General features: G+C 41.4%; 1 protein-coding gene across 1 annotated transcript in view; it reads left to right on the forward strand.

Annotated features, from left to right (window-relative positions):
- Positions 1–7,328: 7,328 nt before the first annotated feature.
- Positions 7,329–17,877, forward strand: part of LOC147032053 (alpha-actinin-1) — a 50,201-nt gene continuing 39,652 nt past the window's right edge. The window contains exons 1-5 of the mRNA XM_085869340.1: positions 7,329–7,470; positions 11,141–11,227; positions 11,410–11,497; positions 13,996–14,074; positions 16,609–16,690. Of these exons, the coding sequence (XP_085725466.1) occupies positions 7,383–7,470; positions 11,141–11,227; positions 11,410–11,497; positions 13,996–14,074; positions 16,609–16,690 (424 nt within the window). The 5' untranslated portion in view covers positions 7,329–7,382. The remainder of the gene's footprint in view (positions 7,471–11,140; positions 11,228–11,409; positions 11,498–13,995; positions 14,075–16,608; positions 16,691–17,877) is intronic.

The following is a 17,877-nucleotide window of genomic DNA, read 5'->3' on the forward strand; positions in this document are numbered from 1 at the left end:
CCCCCTGCGCCCCCCCACGACCACCCCTCCCCCAGTGTGTTCATTTACATGTGCAAACTGCCACATCTGCAGACGTCCTTTGTCGATGAGCATACGTGGACATTTATCGTTTTGGTTTTTTTGTCTTTCATTTAAAAATTGACTTAGGTTGAAGTGCCATGTCCCATGGACCCGGTTTCCAGAGTTTTCCCACCTGTTTATAAATTAGATTTTCATTGTCTTATTCCCTGTGATTCTGCGTCACTCTGGTGGCAAAATGTTCCGCGTGGTTTTTGAGGTGCGGAGACTTGAGGAAAATTGTATTTATTTATTTTTTTCAATGCAAGTGCCCCGATTAAATGCTTCATTTTCCATTGAAGCCATGAAGCGGAATTTAGGTTTTTTAAAAAAATGAAACAGAAAAGGGACTTTTTTGAAACGAAAAATCACTGGTTGTGCACTTGTCTCTGAGCCGTCGAGTTTTGGTTTGATTCTCGGCGCAGCTATAAACTGTTGGACTGGTGCTTAGCAGTCATTGTTAAATCTATGAGTGTACCGTTCCTTGCATGAACGTTATGCAGGGGACCTGTCTGTTCGCTTTGGTTGTTGGACGTTAAAGTTCCCACCCATGTCTTTTGACAAAGTGTGGGTGAGTTGTTGCTGACATCCTGGCCAAATTCCTGCCCAAACCTACAGGGGGCAATGTATCAGTAGCACAGCCATGCTGCCAGCAATTACACAAACCCGCAGCTTCATTGAAAGGGATCTGTTTGCTTTGTCGGTTCTCTTGGACAGTTGTATGTGACTTACACCCGACTTTCTTTACCCTTTGTTTTTCTGATGGATTTTTTTTTATTGTTATGTCTTTTTAACCTTGGAGAGCCCAGGGAGCGTCTTCGGTGCAAACTTTGTGCACGATACACGATGTAGTTCTTCCCTTGAAATCAAAAGCCTGCAAAGAGATTGTTCCATTCCATTTCCCTGTGGTTCTTTAATAATGAAGTCGTGCCTTGTAGTTGGTAAAATATCTGACGGAAAGCCGCACATCATCACATATTGACGTGATATTTGTTTTTAACTCGACACTCAAGCCTCCAGAGTCAAAGGAATCTTTCCATTTGAGTTTTGTGCAGTCAAGCATGCCGAGCAAAGTTGGGAATTGATCCAGCGGGGCGAAATATTCATTACATACTGAAGGGTTGGGTCTTGTTCTGTGGCTGGAAGTCTGAAGCCATTTCCGTTTCCTCCCCCCCCCCATGCCCCCTCGCCTCCTCTCAGGATTTTGCAAGACTACACAACATGCTTACATTGGCCTTGGACTGCCCCGTGAAACTGTGTAACAAGCCACTTTCAACACATTATGCACGTGAAGCACATCTCGTTGCATGATCAGTGGAATTGCAAAGCGACAGTGTTGTAATCCTTTTGTGTACGTGAGGTATTTTGCCACCACGCATGATGGTCTACTTCAACCGCACGTGTGTATTCGAGGTTCGAAGTTGCTGCCAGTTGAACCCCCTCTGAGTGCTTTGCTGCACTCTGTAATTTTCTTTCCCAGGCCTGCTCATCTAAAATCGATGAGAAAGCCTGCTTTTGAGGCCCTTGTGATGAAATGGTGCAGCATTTTATTTATTGAGCAATGGGGAAGCATTCCGGGCATGTCCGATTAGCTCGTGGGGACAGTGCTTTCATTTTCATCTTTGCAGGAGAAAATATATTGGCCACAGACTCGATGCGAGAGTGTAAATGGGTGTTTGAAACTCGATTGTACTCTTCTCTCTGAAAATCATTCGAACGAAGCTGTAATGCATTCTTTTTATGAGGGGGGCGGCGGGGGGGATCAGAGTTGCAAAATCCTCGTGCACACACTTGAAACGCCGTTCGTGGCGGACATAGCATTTTGTCGCCTTATTTGGGCATGTGTGGTATGGGTGAAACAAGGGAGGGAGATTGAGCATGGCACGGCGCTGAAGGAATCCGCTTTTTGTGCAAATAATTCCTCCTCCCGGGATTTTTGTTTTGATGGAAATGCAAAGACTCTTGCAGTTCAAACTGTTAGTTTTCTTGTTTTTGTTAGTTGAGTGTAAGTTTCGTTGCCAAAACTCGTGTGTACCTGTGTTAGTTTTTCACTCCATCAATCAAATTATTTGCAACAGAAGAGGATTCCGCTTTTATTAATCTGAGGTTCTCAAACAACACTGTAGTTTAACTCTGTCGGCCACAAGGTTCCCAGCAGTCAAGTCCCAGTAGTGGTATCTGGAGTCGATGTACTTTTCAAGTTTCAAACTTGAACAAAGTATGTTGGAATTATTTTCTGGAGATGATTTTCGAATCTACGTCCTGGTCTTTCAAAAAGACGAGGCGTGGTTATGTGGTTTCGTGTGATGGCCTGAAAGCACCCAAGTTACATCGTCATTCGACTCCATTCTGGTCTTCCACAATCCGCTCTTTCATTCATCATCCCACTCCAGCCTCGTTTGATCAACCGCTTTCGTTGTCAATTCCACTCGCAATTTGTCTAAATAAATCCAGGTGAACTGCTCACCTGCAAGCCTTCATCCCTCCCCCCCCCCCATTTTTTTCACTCTCTGAAACCATATTCCAGCTTCTCCTCGTCTTATTCTTCTTCAACTGCCACAATTGTTTGCACGTTCTTGTGTGGTTGGCTCAAGGAAGCTTGGCTCAAGTCTTCTTCATGAACCAGCTTGCCAGTCCTGACTTTCGACTACGGTTTGGACAGGAATTTGTAATTTGTTCAGGGTGCGATTATAGCTCGCCTACTCTCCACACAGGACACTGGGACCTTAAACGTCCACCAACGAATGCTCGCAGATGGAACGGCCGGAATAACGTCTATCCGAGGGACGGCACACATTGATGAATCACCCTGCTTGTGAAACACCAGAATGACTGTTTTATAGCTGGGTCAGGATTCAAACCCAGGCTAGACATCTTTGAGGCGACTGTGCATACCCCTGGGCCGTTCTGCCAGCCCATATCCCAGCCTCTTCAAAGTCGTCATCACCCTGTATCAAATATGTTGCTTGCTTTTAAGTTCATCTTTTCTTTGTTTCTCCGACTCTATCATTCCATGAATCCAATTGACGATCCCTTTCCACTGTTGGTATTTATGCCCCCATTCTGTCTTTCAGCTCCTCAATGATCCTTGATGTCTATTTTAAAATAGTCCAGAGATCCATTGCCTTTGTGTGTATATTGGTTCATGAAAAAAGTGAAAAAATATTTTCACGAAAAAAATAAGTGACCACTATATTCGTTATTGTTGTGTGTGTCTGTCTGTCCCGAGCATAGCTCCGTGGGTTTTGATCCGATCCTGATAAAATTTTGGTGGGAGGTTTATGTCATGATCTAGTTGTGTTTTTCCTGAAAATGGGCGTGGTGCGCCCATTATTGGCAGAGCCACGCCCAAAAAACGTGTTTTTAGGGGGTAGCCAATTTCAATTTGCATCTTCTCCTAGGGGGTTTGTCGAATCTGACAGGGGTTTTGGTATTTGGTTAGCCCAATGGCACCTGCATAGCCCCACGGAGCTCAATTTTTTTTTTTCATTTTCGTTCCAAGGTCAAGGTCACAAGGTCAAGGTCACAAGGTCAAGGTCACAAGGTCACAAACTTAGAAAATTGTGATTTTGACATAAAAAAATTTCTTCTCCGAGGGGTTTGTCGAATCTGGCAGGGGTTTCAGTATTTGGTTAGCCCAATGGCACCTGCATAGCCCCACAGAGCTCGATTTTTCATTTTCATCCCAAGGTCAAGGCCACAAGGTCACGAACTTAGAAAATTGCGATTTTTGACATCAAAATCATACGACCACCCAAACTTTGAGAGCTGGGATGACAATATTTTTATGCATAATCTTGAGGTCATTCCCCACCTAAAGTCTACAAGCCATTTTGCTCTATCTTGAACACCTTGCCCGTGGCGTCCCCTTCAAGTTTGTTTTTACGCTGATTTCATCAAAGTATTTATAATTCCGAGGAGTGCGAAATTCCATATAGCCTATGTGACGTTATATTGCTCCTGGAATGTTCCAGAGGAAGTTTTGCACCAAAGGAAATAATCCTTGACCTTTGACCTTTAAAGTTCACAAAGGTCAAATTTTCAAAGTTCTGCGAATCGAACCGGGTTTTCGACCTTCTTCGACGAACTAACTCCATTAAGCTATAGCACGTATCCTGTTTCCATATTTTAATGTCCACAACATTGTTTTGTGACCATTAAAGGTTATGTAAAGGTCAAATTTTGAAAGTTGTTGAACGAAACCGGGTTTTCGACATTTTGCAGCGAATAACCTGTCACTCGTACCACATCATGTTGATCATTTTTATAACTTGGTCAAAAATTATCACATTGTCTCATCCTTGACTTCTGAAACAATCTACATCGTCAAATACCGCTCGTGAACCATCGTCGTCTTCAGACTTGTCACCAGATTTAAAAGTGCTGTTTGAAACCCCACCTTATTGTTCTTCACATTGAAATAAACTCTGAAGAACATGCTAGCCTCTGGATTAAACCACCAGTGCAGTTTGTTATATGTTAAGTGATTTGTCGTGGAATCTCAGAACGACTGTGTTTGTGTTTGGAAGAATGATTGCAATGATGCTCTTTAGTGCCACATTCGTTTCTTCTTAGATTGTGGTTTTGTTGGTGAAGGGTTTGAGGAAGGGGGTAGCCCACGGGGAGGGTAGCTCGAGGAGGTGGGGGGGGGTGGTTTTGTGGTCGGACTTTCCATATTGGTGTATGGATACAGATCATGCTTATGGTAGGATGCTAAATCGGGCCATTTGTGAGGTTGTACACGAATTGATTCATGTTTTGTTGTTTTTTTTTTTTTTTTTTAGTTAAGCAGCCCCCGATTGCTGATTGCATCATTTCTTGGGACGCGATTGTCCTGAATGTCCAAGCCCGCTATATTAGAGCAGTCATTTCAATTCGACCAGTGTAGTTGGTTAGCTGCACACGATAACTTGACCTTTGAATAAGGCAGTGTGTTATTGTGTGTTAATTTTATCATGTACATTTATGTAGTTTGGGCAAAGGACTTGATAACCTTCATTTCAGCAACTCTTCCTCATCTCAAATACGTTAAGTATGGTTGTTGGGGAGGAGGAGCGGCAATTAAGGGAAAGAAAGTTGGCATGAGACTGGCGAATGAGAAGGGGAGGAAAGGGATGTTTGTGTGTTGGTCTAAAACTTATTTGTACATCATCCAAATTTATCATTCTCCTTTGTTCATTAAAGATGGATCATTTGTGTTTGGAAGCACATATTTCTGGTGACTCATTCGCCAAGATTTGACCTGACCTCCTGCCATGCAATGTGTAATACGAGTTAAAAAAATTTTTTTTTTCTTTGATGAGGCTAATGTTGGAAAACGTCACAGCAAAACCGTTCTATGTGTAAAAGCGCGTGGAAATATCCTGACCATCTCGTTTCGCAACTTCCGGAGTCAACCACTTGCTTATTACCTCCGCCACCGAAGGTGAAGGAGGTTATGCTTTCACGCGTTTGTTTGTTATTTGCAAAATCGAAGATTTTTCAAGTATATTGGTCAGTCGATTTTGTTATTCTGTTTTTCTGTTGGGTGGTCGCTACATTACCGTTATTCTCAGGTTTTCCGTCTGTCTATGTATGTAATGGGCAGCTCTGGAGGCCAGAGGAGTCAACTGATTTTGATGAAACATGACTGGTAGGTTCATACCAGGATCTAGTTGTATGCTTTTGAGCACCGTTGCTATGGACACCACCGTTGCCTCGCAGCGGGACTTTGAAATTTTTGAAAAAATCCTAAAAATATTTTTATCTCTATATTTTTACGAAAATTAAAAATCTGCTTCCGCGCTTTTATGCGCACTATAATCAACCTCTTTGTCAAAAATTTTCAGCCCGATCCATCAAGAACTGAATGACTAGTATGCAATTATGTAGCGACCACCCATGTCACCTTCCGGCTTCGTATGTTTGTCTGTCTGTTTGTCTGTCTGTCTGTTTCTCTGTGTTTGTCACCTACAGGTCACAATTTTAAACCGATCTTCACGAAACTTCACCACATGGTGTAGTTTTTGTCATAAAGAAGAAGCCTTTTGTTTTTGAGGTCAAAAGGTCGACATCGGCCAAAGGTCAACAACTTAGGTGAGATTTCTAAAATTCTCAATTTTCATCCAATTGACTTGAAATTTGAAGAGGATTTATATTTTAGGTCACTGAATTAAACTAGCCAATTATTTTTGAGGTCAACATCGACCAAAAGGTGTTCAACATAGGCCGAATTTCTAAAACTGTCAATTTTCGTCCGATTCACTTGGAATTTGAAGAGGAGTTACATATTTTGTCATTGAATTCAACCACTAATTATTTTTGAGGTCAAATTTGTTTTATGGATTTTGCAAGTGTCGTGCTCTGCACGATGCCTTCTTCTTCTTGTTTGTTTGTTTGTTTGTCTTTGAGCAAGATATGTTTAAAAGTTGGGGATGGATTCGCACAAAACTTGGTGGACATGTTGGGTGTGTGACAATGACGATTTTATTAGATTTCAGTGAAGATCCTGATCCAGATACTACAATTACTTATGTAATCCTTCACAATTGAGAGATGGGGAAAAAAAACGGTGCATAACACGATATCTCAATAAAGTTGTGGATGGATTCAGACGAAGCTTAATGTATGATTTGGGTAGGTGACATAAACAAGCCGGTTAGAGTTTGGTTTCGGTCCAGATGCAGGTCCGGCCTATTAGTGGGCTACAAAACAAACTATTCAGCCTGCTGGAGGTATGTGCTCTACCGAGTGCCGTTCTGTTCGTCTTTTTATTTATTCATGACCTTCGTAGTGGAGTTCGGATGCACTTGACAGGGCATCGAGGAGCTCTGTGATGAAACGTCACTGTGTCCGTGGCTTAAGACCAAACTGGATATGTTGCAAGGTGTGGAAGTTTCTACTCTGAGCAACAATTGGAGTCAAACATATTTGAGTGAGGGGAATGAAATGAGGCATCACCCACCCCACGACCACCATGCTGTGGCAGATGTAACCCTCATATCAAATAAATTCCAGGCCTTTCTGTTTTGGAGTTGGGACCTGCACTTTCATACACCATCATCCTCCATCCCAAACTTCATGCAACGAGAAGATTCTTCAAGCAATACTTATGACCCTACCTTTTTTAATCCCTTCACCCATAGAAGCAGATGTGGACAATAGTTCATATTGTTTGGGAGAAATAAGAATCGTACTCTCCACGTGGTTGTTCGCTTTGCATTAACCTCTGCCAACCGTTGCTGATCGATGCTTGGTTTTCATGTAGGTAAAAATGTGTACCATTGACGTGATCAAAGGTTTCGTCTTCCACAGGAGAGCGGCTACCAAAGCCAGAACGAGGGAAAATGAGGGTGCACAAGATCTCCAACGTGAATAAAGCTCTCGACTTCATTGCGAGTAAAGGCGTGAAGTTGGTATCTATCGGGGCAGAAGGTGGGCTTTCTTTCATATCGCAAAACTTCCTGTTCATTTTGCTTGATCACAGTGTAAGTTTCCTATAAAGTGCCAAATTATATATAAATGGCCGTGACTTTGTCTGCTTCGTTGGCAGTCCCTCTGACGACAATCAGACTCTGCATTGTTTCCTCTGCTACCAAGGATTGCTTACCTCGATGGCTTTCTGTACGAGTCTCTTTCCGTAAAATAGCAGCTTCACTTGTTTACTTGCATTGCATGCACTGTATTCTGTCCCTGTTCCCAGATTAAATTTCAGACTATGTAAAGAGTGTGTAATCTGTTTTCTTTTGGTGACTATGGTTTATTTTTGCACAGGCTCATCAATTTGCTTTGGTAAGCTTGATTCCAAGGTCACTGCCCATCCTGTTGCTGAAAACTTTTAGCAGCTTTGTCCACGTTTCCTTAGATTAATTGTTTCCCTATTTAATTTGGTAAGGACTTTTACAAACCATTCTGCTCATCTCCATCCTAATGTGGTAACAGCTGTGCCGTTGGTTGTATTTAACTGTAATATGAGCTCGGCTTCTTTTTGAAGAATCGAGCATACCTTCAAGTTATCGTGATGTTGCTTGTTCAATACGTTTGGCGCGCTCCGCGGCCGCCGTTCTGCCATACACCAGTGGTGCGGCTCAATTTGAAATTTGAGATTTTAAAGTGAAAATGGTCCATTGGAGAATAAAAATATCGCACATAAATGCAAAAGAGTGATGGTGCAGTACAATATCTTGTTTTGGCTAAGACTACAAAGTCTGAAAATGTTGATCAGTCCTAATTGCGTGGAGAGGAATCTTGAAGTGCTGCTCTTTGTAATACTGTGAAAATGTTGATCACTTTGGACGACGACTCCTTATTGTTACAGTTTACCTTTGTGGTCAAATATGGTCGTTTACACGTGACGTGCAAACACCTGGGTGCGTGGTTTTTAAGCCTCCCCACATAGGATAGGGGGAGGCTTGTACCTGTTGTAGGATTTGTTTCCTGCAATTAGTGCCCCTAATATTGTTAATGGTACCTCAGAATTTCTTACACCCCAAGGAGTACTAAATCACCATTTAGGTTTTTTTCTACCAATTTCCAAGCTCTATCTCGGAGCCAGCTGGGACTTTCGGAATGAATATATATTTTTTTATCAATATATATTTGATTCGAGAACATTTCACATTTTTCCCATAACTCGACTAATTTTTGTCTGATTGGAACAAAATTGCCCTCTATAGATAGACTAGCCCTCGAGCAAGGCACATTTACGCTCGGCTTACACCATACCCCTCAGAGTTAAAGGTCAAGATCAAATGGCAGTCTGGAAAAAGAAAATGTGTTTTTGCTTTGTTTTTTGTCACCGCTCAATTTTGCCATTGCGGAATCTCAGACCGCTTGGCCTTCCAAGATTGTCTTCCATCGTTGTAGTGTACTTGCACTGAAGTTGTGCACCTGATTATTTATTTTATTTTTATTTTTTGATTCTTGCCTTTCACCTGCTTTTTTTTTTCTTTGGATTGTGGTCCAATTAACAAAAAAACACGTTTTTGATCACAACTTAAAGTAATTTTCCTCCGATTTTCATGATGTTGAGTTTTATGGATAGATTGCAGATGGGGACACATTTTCTTAATCGACACTCCATCCTTAAATGTGGAAGGTCAAGGTCATATGGCGGTCTGAACAAAATGTGCCATCATTGGATCGTGGGCGTGGGGGGAGGCTTACCCTTGGCAATCGCTGTGTGATCGCAGATATTTAGTTCCTTATGGTTTTGGAGCTGCAGCTCACACACTAATTAAACTCTGAGGTCATTAAGATGTCGAACAATATCTGCGGAGACCAAACCACTTGCTACCTGCATTTTTGACAAGAGTTTGGTCAGGGGAACAACAATAACCTGTCTACTCTTCGTTGAAAGACATTGTGGGATCCACCAACCAAAAGGATCTAATGCTGAGAGATGGGTCCCCTGCTTCAACGTTCAGCCGAGGAACGGTGTCCTTTGTGATGCGACACCCTGCCTGTGAACCACCAATCCGGCAGTTTATCGTCAGGCCAATAATTCAATGCAGACTAGACAGCTCCATGGTAAATTGTGCTTCCTCTCCATCAACTTGGCACACATTTTTTGCTCAACGTTAACAGAACAGCAACCGAAATTTCAACTTTTGCAGAAAAATAAATAAATAATCAAAGTACTTTTTGAAAAAATTCACATTATTTGTACATTTCACAAATGATGCCTAATGGTGCAGACTGACAATTAAGAACAGAGCAGGTGTTATATGTAATGCTGTCTTATCCTGCTGGCAAAGGTCCACACTAGAGTATGTAGTTTTGTGGCCAATATTTCAAATTGAATGGATGAAGAACGACGAGATTGTAATGACTGTTACTTGATCCACCCACATGTTGAATAAGATCACTCCACCAGATAGTTCCAGGTTTGAATCCTTGTTGTTTTTTTGGTTGGGGGGGGAGGGGTGGGTGTGTGAGATTGGGATAAAAACACCATTTTACTGAAATGCCATACTCAGAAATTGTGGTTTTGGTTACTCCAATTTGGTTAGAGTCTGTAGTTTGATTCCAACTCTTGCTGAGTCATACCAAAGAGTTTGAAAATGGTAAGTGTTGCTTTCTTGCACCCAACATTTAAAAGAGAGACTGGTTGATGTTCTTCGGGGGCATGGCATGGCCACGTGATGGCAAGCATTGCTTACTTCACATATTCATCGTTGTATGCAAAAGCTCTGTTTTCTTTTTAAGTTGTTTTTGCTTACCTTTGCCTCTTTTTTTATTTTATGTTCTTTCAACAGAAGGCGATGGTTGAAATAGTTACGAGGGTGGGGCATGAGATAATGTTGGGTGGTTCGGTAGAGCATCATATTTTTGTGTGGAGGTGTAGCATATGTTTTATAGTTAGCTTGTTTATGAAAAATTTAACTCTCCTTAAATAAGTTGCAGAAGTTTCATCAAGTGCTTACTCAAGAATGATAAAAGTACAAATTGATGCACCTTTGCAATAGTATCTATTTTTAATTGAAGCACGTTTCCCTTCAGATGTCTTATTTTGGGTTTTCTTTTAGAGTTTATCAAGTTTTTGTTAATGAAATTGCTGTAACGTTCATTGAAAGTTTGTAGCTTTCAGAAAGCTGAAAAGTGCCAATAGTGGGTAGATCATAGTAGTGTTATTGTTGACACCTTCAATGTCTACTATTCCTTCTTCTTTCATATGTAGTACAAGATTGTGGGGTAGTATCATTGGCTGAGTGCGTGGCCTGTTGGTGCAGTTGCCCCTGTAGGTTAGGGCAAGAATTTGTAATTTGTTTGTGGTGCCGGTAAAAACTCATCCACTCTTCACGAAAGAAACCATGGGATCTTTAACGTCCACGAACTAATGTCGGCAGAAGGGACAGCAGTTTAACGTCCATCCGAGGGACGGCACACACTTTGCTGAATCACCCTGCCTGTGAAACAGCGGGATGACAGTTTGTGGCTGGGCTGAGATTCTAAGCCAGGCTGAACAGCTTAGAGGGAGATGTGCGTACCTCTCGGTCATCCTACCAGCCCACTACTATTCCTGAAGAGTGGACTTCATGTGATGCAACTAGACCCTTTTGCAATGATGTTTGTCTAATGCATAGCTGCACTTCTTTTCCTGCAGAGATCGTCGACGGTAATGCGAAGATGACACTAGGAATGATCTGGACAATAATCTTACGCTTTGCTATCCAGGACATCTCAGTTGAAGGTAAATGGGTCTGTGTGGTGGTTTGATTGAAACGTCACTGTGTGCATGATTTCCTGCGATGGTTCAGGTCGAGGCTGTGTATTGCAGGAACAAGGTGTGGTATGACACAGGATGTACTTCCTGTATTTCTTGTTCCACCCTTTTTTATTATTGCCATTATTATTTATTTACTTACTTTGCAGAAACGTCTGCCAAAGAGGGACTGCTACTGTGGTGCCAAAGGAAAACAGCACCGTATAAAAATGTGAACGTCCAGAACTTCCACATCAGGTACGGCTTTCATTTTGATATCTTTTAAAAGTGTTGGGGGGCGTCGTACCTGCATGCGGCTATTTAAGAGTCTTTGAATTGTTTTCATCTCATGCCCACATTGAGATTTTTCATGCCATTAATTGGACAATTGTGGATATTGCTGTAATGTGTTTTGTCATATGACAACAACATTGCATTGTGTTGCTTCATGCAAGTAACACTAATTATTATCTGTGACGTCATCATTTTTTTACCCCTCATAAGAACATACACTATAATTGACTCTTTTTTTATTATTATTATTATTATTATTATTATTATTATTATTATTATTATTATAGCAATTGATATCCATGGATTGTCTTTTGTCAATGTTCACAGAATCGATGTTGTATGTATCTAGGAAGTTAATGGTTATGATTGTTGGAAAAAAGATAATGCATTTCGGTGCTTTCCAAGAGGTCCGCCCACGTGGACGGTCACCAACGAGATACCGTCAAACGTTATGGACCAAAATCATTGGATGTAAATGTAGTTAACAATGCGGACAGTTGATCGGTCAATATCGAGCGCATTCCATTTATAGGTTACACGTGATATCATTTTCGTTTTAAGCCATCGAGAATGATTTTGTGCAGTCTTTGTTTTTCACACAGGGGAAATGTCATCTTGTTCACAATCATCATCCATTAATTAGATTGACTGTGAATCGCATGTTTATCTCGCCTGTCTTTCACTAATGCTAAGACATGGCTCCTTCCACAAAAATTGCTGCACTTTTCATAAAAAGTTGTTCATTGCAAAATGTACCGATGCTCTTATCGAGTCATTATCCTCGCCCGACGACAGGGTATTTATTGCATTTGGATCCGTTTGTTTGTTTGTTTGTCCGCACAGAACTTTAGTGTTTTTTCACCGCAACCTCTTGTCAGATTGAGAGAAAATTTTCACCATCGGAGCGCCAACCCACGGAATGTTTTATTGATAATTATGACGTCGTAGGTCACGTGGTGTGGCAGCCATCTTGGAAAAACTTTGGACATCCGTATCTCTGAAGCTGCACCAAGGAAAAAATTGAAAATTGGCACATGGCAAGCACTCCTCATGAGGAATAGGTGTGATTTTTTTTTTGTGACGTTATAACTGCCGTCGTTATGACGTCATAATTGCATATGTAGAACGTTACATCCAATCAGTATGAAAAATTTTGAGAGTCACCTTGGAATAAAATGATCCACAGGAAAACTTGGTGATGTCGTCGGTCACATGATTTGGTAGCCATATTGTTATTATTGTTGTTATTTTTTAAAACCTTCAAAAATCGTCTTCTCTGAAGTGGCTGAACAGATCGAGGTGAAACTTTACACGTATGACCACCTATCCACGAGGAATAAAAGGTTCATACATATGCCGTCATATGTCACATGGTTTGGCAGCCATATTGGATTTACCCTTAAACCTATAAAAAAAAACATCTCCAGAACGGCTGGACAGATTGAAGGGAAACTTCACTCAAATGTTCCCCAAGCCTTTGGGTGTAAAAGCTTTTTAAGGAATAACTGATGGCTCACATGGTTTGGCAGCCATATTGGATTGAAGAAAAAGATTAATTAATGTTTTCTCTGGAACCACTTAAGCAATCAATGTGAAACTTCACATTTATGATCTAGTCGTGATGGGGAATACAGGTTTTAAATTTCAACTTGATCGGACGCATGGTCTGGAAGCCACAATTATTTAATTTTTTGATATGGGTTGTTTTTGAATTTTTTTTATTTTTAGTTTTTAGATTAAGGCTCACTTGGCTGTGCCTAGATGAGTTTGATGGTAGAGGAGTAGCAACTGAAATTTGAATCCTATCCAGGTTCCTCCTGATGACTTCATCTTTGCTTTCTGCTTGTTCAGGTTCCTTCTGATTACTCCAATGCAGGACTGGACCTATTTGGTCCTACATTTTATTTGGATTGAATTTCTTATATTCCTATTCTGAATTCAATTAATAATAATGACTGTTAATAAATGTCATGTCAGGGTCAGTTGTCCAATAAAAATGGGGTTGTATGCGGGACGTCTTGGTACCCAGTCATCACTGCCAGCAGTTGTAAAGTGGCAGTTCTAATTATGTCTCGTATTAATTACATAACACATCAGGACGCAAACGGCACATAAAATACACCACGCAAACACCACACAACGCAAGTCTTGGTGAGGGTCTGCAATCTCTGATTGCACATTTTCTTGTTTTCTAATTTTTGAATATTGATTTAATTTCTGTTTATGACGCTTCCTCCAAATATCCCCTCCCATCCTTCTCACCCTTCCCACCCTCAACCTCACACTTGTTCATCTACTCTAGGCAGTGTGATACATTTGTTCTTGGAATATTTGCAGTTTATCTTCTTTTTTTTAATTATAAACGATAGCAACTGCTTTTGTTGTCAGTTTAAACATGCAAATTGCAGCGAGAGTAATGTGCACATGTTAATGTAGTTGTGATGATCCTGTTCTCATTACAGCTGGAAGGATGGTTTGGCATTCAACGCACTGATCCACAGGCACAGACCAGACCTCATTGATTATGAAAAGCTCAGAAAGGTATAAAACAAAACATCCAAAGGACCTTTAGTTTTAGTTTTTTTGTTTACAACAGGAAATTATTGTTGCAGTCATTACCTCCACCACCGAAGGTGGATGGAGGTTATGTTTTCACTGCTATCTGTCTGTTTGTCTGTATGTGAACAGGATATCTCAAAAAGTTATCGATGGATTCGGACAAAATTTGGGGGACGGGTTGGGTGACAAGGTGACAAGGAAGAATTGATTCGATTTTGGTGAAGATCCGGATCCAGATACTAGTATCTTAAAGCGATTCTTCACCATTGAGAGATTGGACTGGAATCAATATATAGCACGATATTTCAAAACGTTGTGGATGCATTGGTAAGGTGACGAGAACAAGCCGATTTGATTTTTGGTTCAGGATCCGGCCGATCAGTGGGATACAAAACGTAAACTATTCAGCCTGGTGGAGTTGGATGCTCTCCCAGTTACCGTTATAGTTTACTCCTATTATTTTTCTCGTTCGTTTGTTTATTTTTACTGGTGTGTAGGTGTCCCGTTTTCTAGCATTGGTTGATGGTAAAGACCGCATGGTGTCGTTTACGAAGAGAAGGCGAGCTATCGCCGGCACGCTAAACAGGTTTCAAATTCCTACATTCGCAATCAAGTGCCCTGCGTCGGAGTGGCAACCTATCGAGGTTGTAACCCCCCCGTTGGCCGATCCAAACGGAATGAAACTGCCTTGGCAGTGTTGTGCACCTCTTAGCCCGAGGAGGAGGAGAAGAAGAAGAAGAAAAAAATTACCTGCTGATGTTAAGTCACACAAAATTTATTTCCCAAGAAATGTTTACATTATTTAATCCTCATAAGTTGTATATGACCACATTCATTGCTACAAGCGATTCACATCAGTCTTGTCAGGAAGTGAACAGGAAGATCTCGCTTCACAACCATACACTTGCTCTGTATCTTCGTACATATCAGATAACCTGCTAGTTCGAGATAAAAGCGAGTACGAATAGGAATTTTTGTTTTTATGACCATTGCCTTTTAAAGAAAAAGTCTGAGCAGTTTGAGAGCTGTGAAATAATGGAATATTTAGTTTTTTTAATTGGCGGTGGTTGCTAAAATGGCCAGCGTGAAGAAGCAGAAAGTTGACGCAGAGCGACGTGCTTTTCATTCAGAAGTGAGGAAATAAGAGTTGTTAGTTACTTTACTTATCTGCATAGGTGCTGTTTCAATTACCAACAAATCACGTAGTATATATCCTGCCGGCAGCAAGTTTAACAGTAGTTAAACTATGACTCTCAGAAAAGGAAAGGTTCCCCAACTATGTTTTGAAGTGAGCATCATGTAATTTTCCTGATGGTAAATCAATGAAAGTAACTTGAGCAGGTCCAAGGGGGGTGGTGGAAGAGCTCAGAATGTCTAACCCTCTCTCCTCCTCCCCATCCCACTATTTTCAATGATTGTTCTTTAATGCTTCCTATAATTCGGTTACGACCTTCATTTTAATCTTTTTTTTTTTTTTTTTCAAATTCTGTGATTTGGAGACATTTATTAATTGCAATGCACCTATGACAGTCCTGATCATGCATGTTCAAGTTTTTATTTCATACACTTAGACACTACTCTTTCCCACCCACCCTTCCCCTCCCCCATCCTTCTTTTTTCTTTTTTTCTTTTTTTGAAACTCCTCGATTTTGAATCGGACTCTTTCAAATGCATTTGAACGTGCTACCTACAACTGGTTACGAGGTAAAACCCTGATGATTGCCCTACTCTTCTAATTGATTGGTGAACAAATTACCGAAATCACGACAATTTGATATTGCCGTTTAAGTTTGCCATTTACCACTACCTATATCGAGCACCGTGTTATGTCTGTGGAGTCTTTCGAGATAGAGGTGATTTGTATTTCCAGGCCTCACACAAGCACGCACTGCCCTTCCTTCCCTTCTTTGCGTATGAACAACGATGCAAATTCCATCTCAAATGTAGTCCTTTTAGCAGCCGTCAGCCCAATGGTTGGATTTATCGCTGCTGAGACTTTCGGTATAGAACAGGTTGCATCTTAAACAACTGCATGGTGCCAAATGCATTACACCACAATGAAGCAATGCTACAAGTCACATCACAAGATATACTTGCGCATCCTTAAATGAAATTGTTGTTTGCGACCTTTTTGTGCTTTATACATGCATTTGTACAGATTGCTCTTTTATATGTTTGAAAGATTATTATTTCTCTCTATTAAATGGAATCCCAAAGAAGATTGCTAATACATTTAAGTCTCTGCATTTGGATTACAGGTGTAAACATGGTCCTGGATTTCAGTTGTCGGTTTTCAATAATCTGCTTTCAGTAACATGTTGCACCCCATCACTGGATATGACGCATTACTGATTAGTTGGATGAAAGGAGGGAGTGATGTGGTTCTGTCAGGTGGGGTTGCTGTTCGCAGTGCGGTGTTTGATGCTGATGGTGTGATGCCAGTAATGAGACGGCAAAAGTATTGGTGGGGGCATTGTGTAATTGGGCAGAGCCTACAAGCATGTTTCTCGTTCCAGGATGACCCGATCACGAACCTCAACAATGCTTTTGAGGTTGCAGAGAAATACTTGGACATTCCCAAGATGCTGGATGCCGAAGGTGTGGAATAGGAATTTGGAATGCCAAGTAATTATTTTTTGGTGGAGTATCTTTGCTGTTGGAGTACTGTAAAAAATACAAAAAAGTGATTTTATTTTTATGCTTGAGTTAATTAGCTTGTTTTTTTTTTTTTTTGGCCGTAGCATGTGAAATATGACCGGCTATTTATCAGCAAGTTGGACCAAAAACCTAACCACATAATATTCGTTGTAGCTGTAGTCCATGGGCCCAGGCACATATCGGTACCATCTGAGGAAGCCAAACTTTAGGTCTACTAGGTTATTGGTAGGGACTATATGATTATTTCGATATGTGATAACCGTTCCAGAAGAGCAGCTTAGTGTATGTATTTTGCATTTTTACCATTTTACCATTCTGAGATATTGACGTTTCGGGGGAAAATAAAAAAATAAAAATAAAAAAAAACAACCAAGGACCACTGGGAGGAAGTGGCAGAGCTGAAGTTCACGCAGGAGGAAGCAGACACCCGAATGCTTTTGCATGCTCTGCATGCAGCAGAGGCTGGGTACAAGGCTGTGGTGATCACTGCCGAAGATACAGATGTCCTCATGCTGTGTCTTGCCTTCAATAAGGACATCCCATGCCCCGTGTATCAGAAGTGTGGTACGCAAACCCGCACACTGTTCCTAGACATTGACAAGCTTGCTAGATTGATGGGAGACAGTGTCTGTGATGCCCTGGTTGGACTGCACGTGTTCTCCGGTTGTGATAGTCAGTGCCTTTGCAGGCCAGGGAAAGATGGGCACCTTGAGGGCAAATGAAGTCGGATAAGACCTACCAAGAGGCCTTCAGTCAGCTCGATCATTCATGGGAAGTATCCACCGAGCTCTTTCAGAAGCTGCAAGAGGTCACCTGCCACATGTACGTGCCGTCTACCAACACCATGAAAGTCAAGGAACTCCGACATCAACTCTTCTGTGCCAGACGGGGAGAGATAGAGTCCAGTCAGCTTCCACCATGTGAAGACTGCCTCTTCATGCACATCCTCCATGCAAACTACCAGGCTGCTATTTGGAGGTGCTGTCTGCAATGCCAACCCTATGTTCCAAGTCCCAAGGGTTGTGGATGGACCACTGATGATTATGGGAAGCTGGCCATCGAGTGGATGCAGGGTTCTCCAGCACCGGATGCAATGTTGCAAATGCTTTCCTGCAAATGTGGACGGT

This window comes from Eptatretus burgeri, chromosome 2 (genome assembly GCF_056783735.1).
Source record: "Eptatretus burgeri isolate ZD-2024b chromosome 2, Ebu_testis_v1, whole genome shotgun sequence".
In the NCBI taxonomy this organism is placed as follows: domain Eukaryota; kingdom Metazoa; phylum Chordata; class Myxini; order Myxiniformes; family Myxinidae; genus Eptatretus; species Eptatretus burgeri.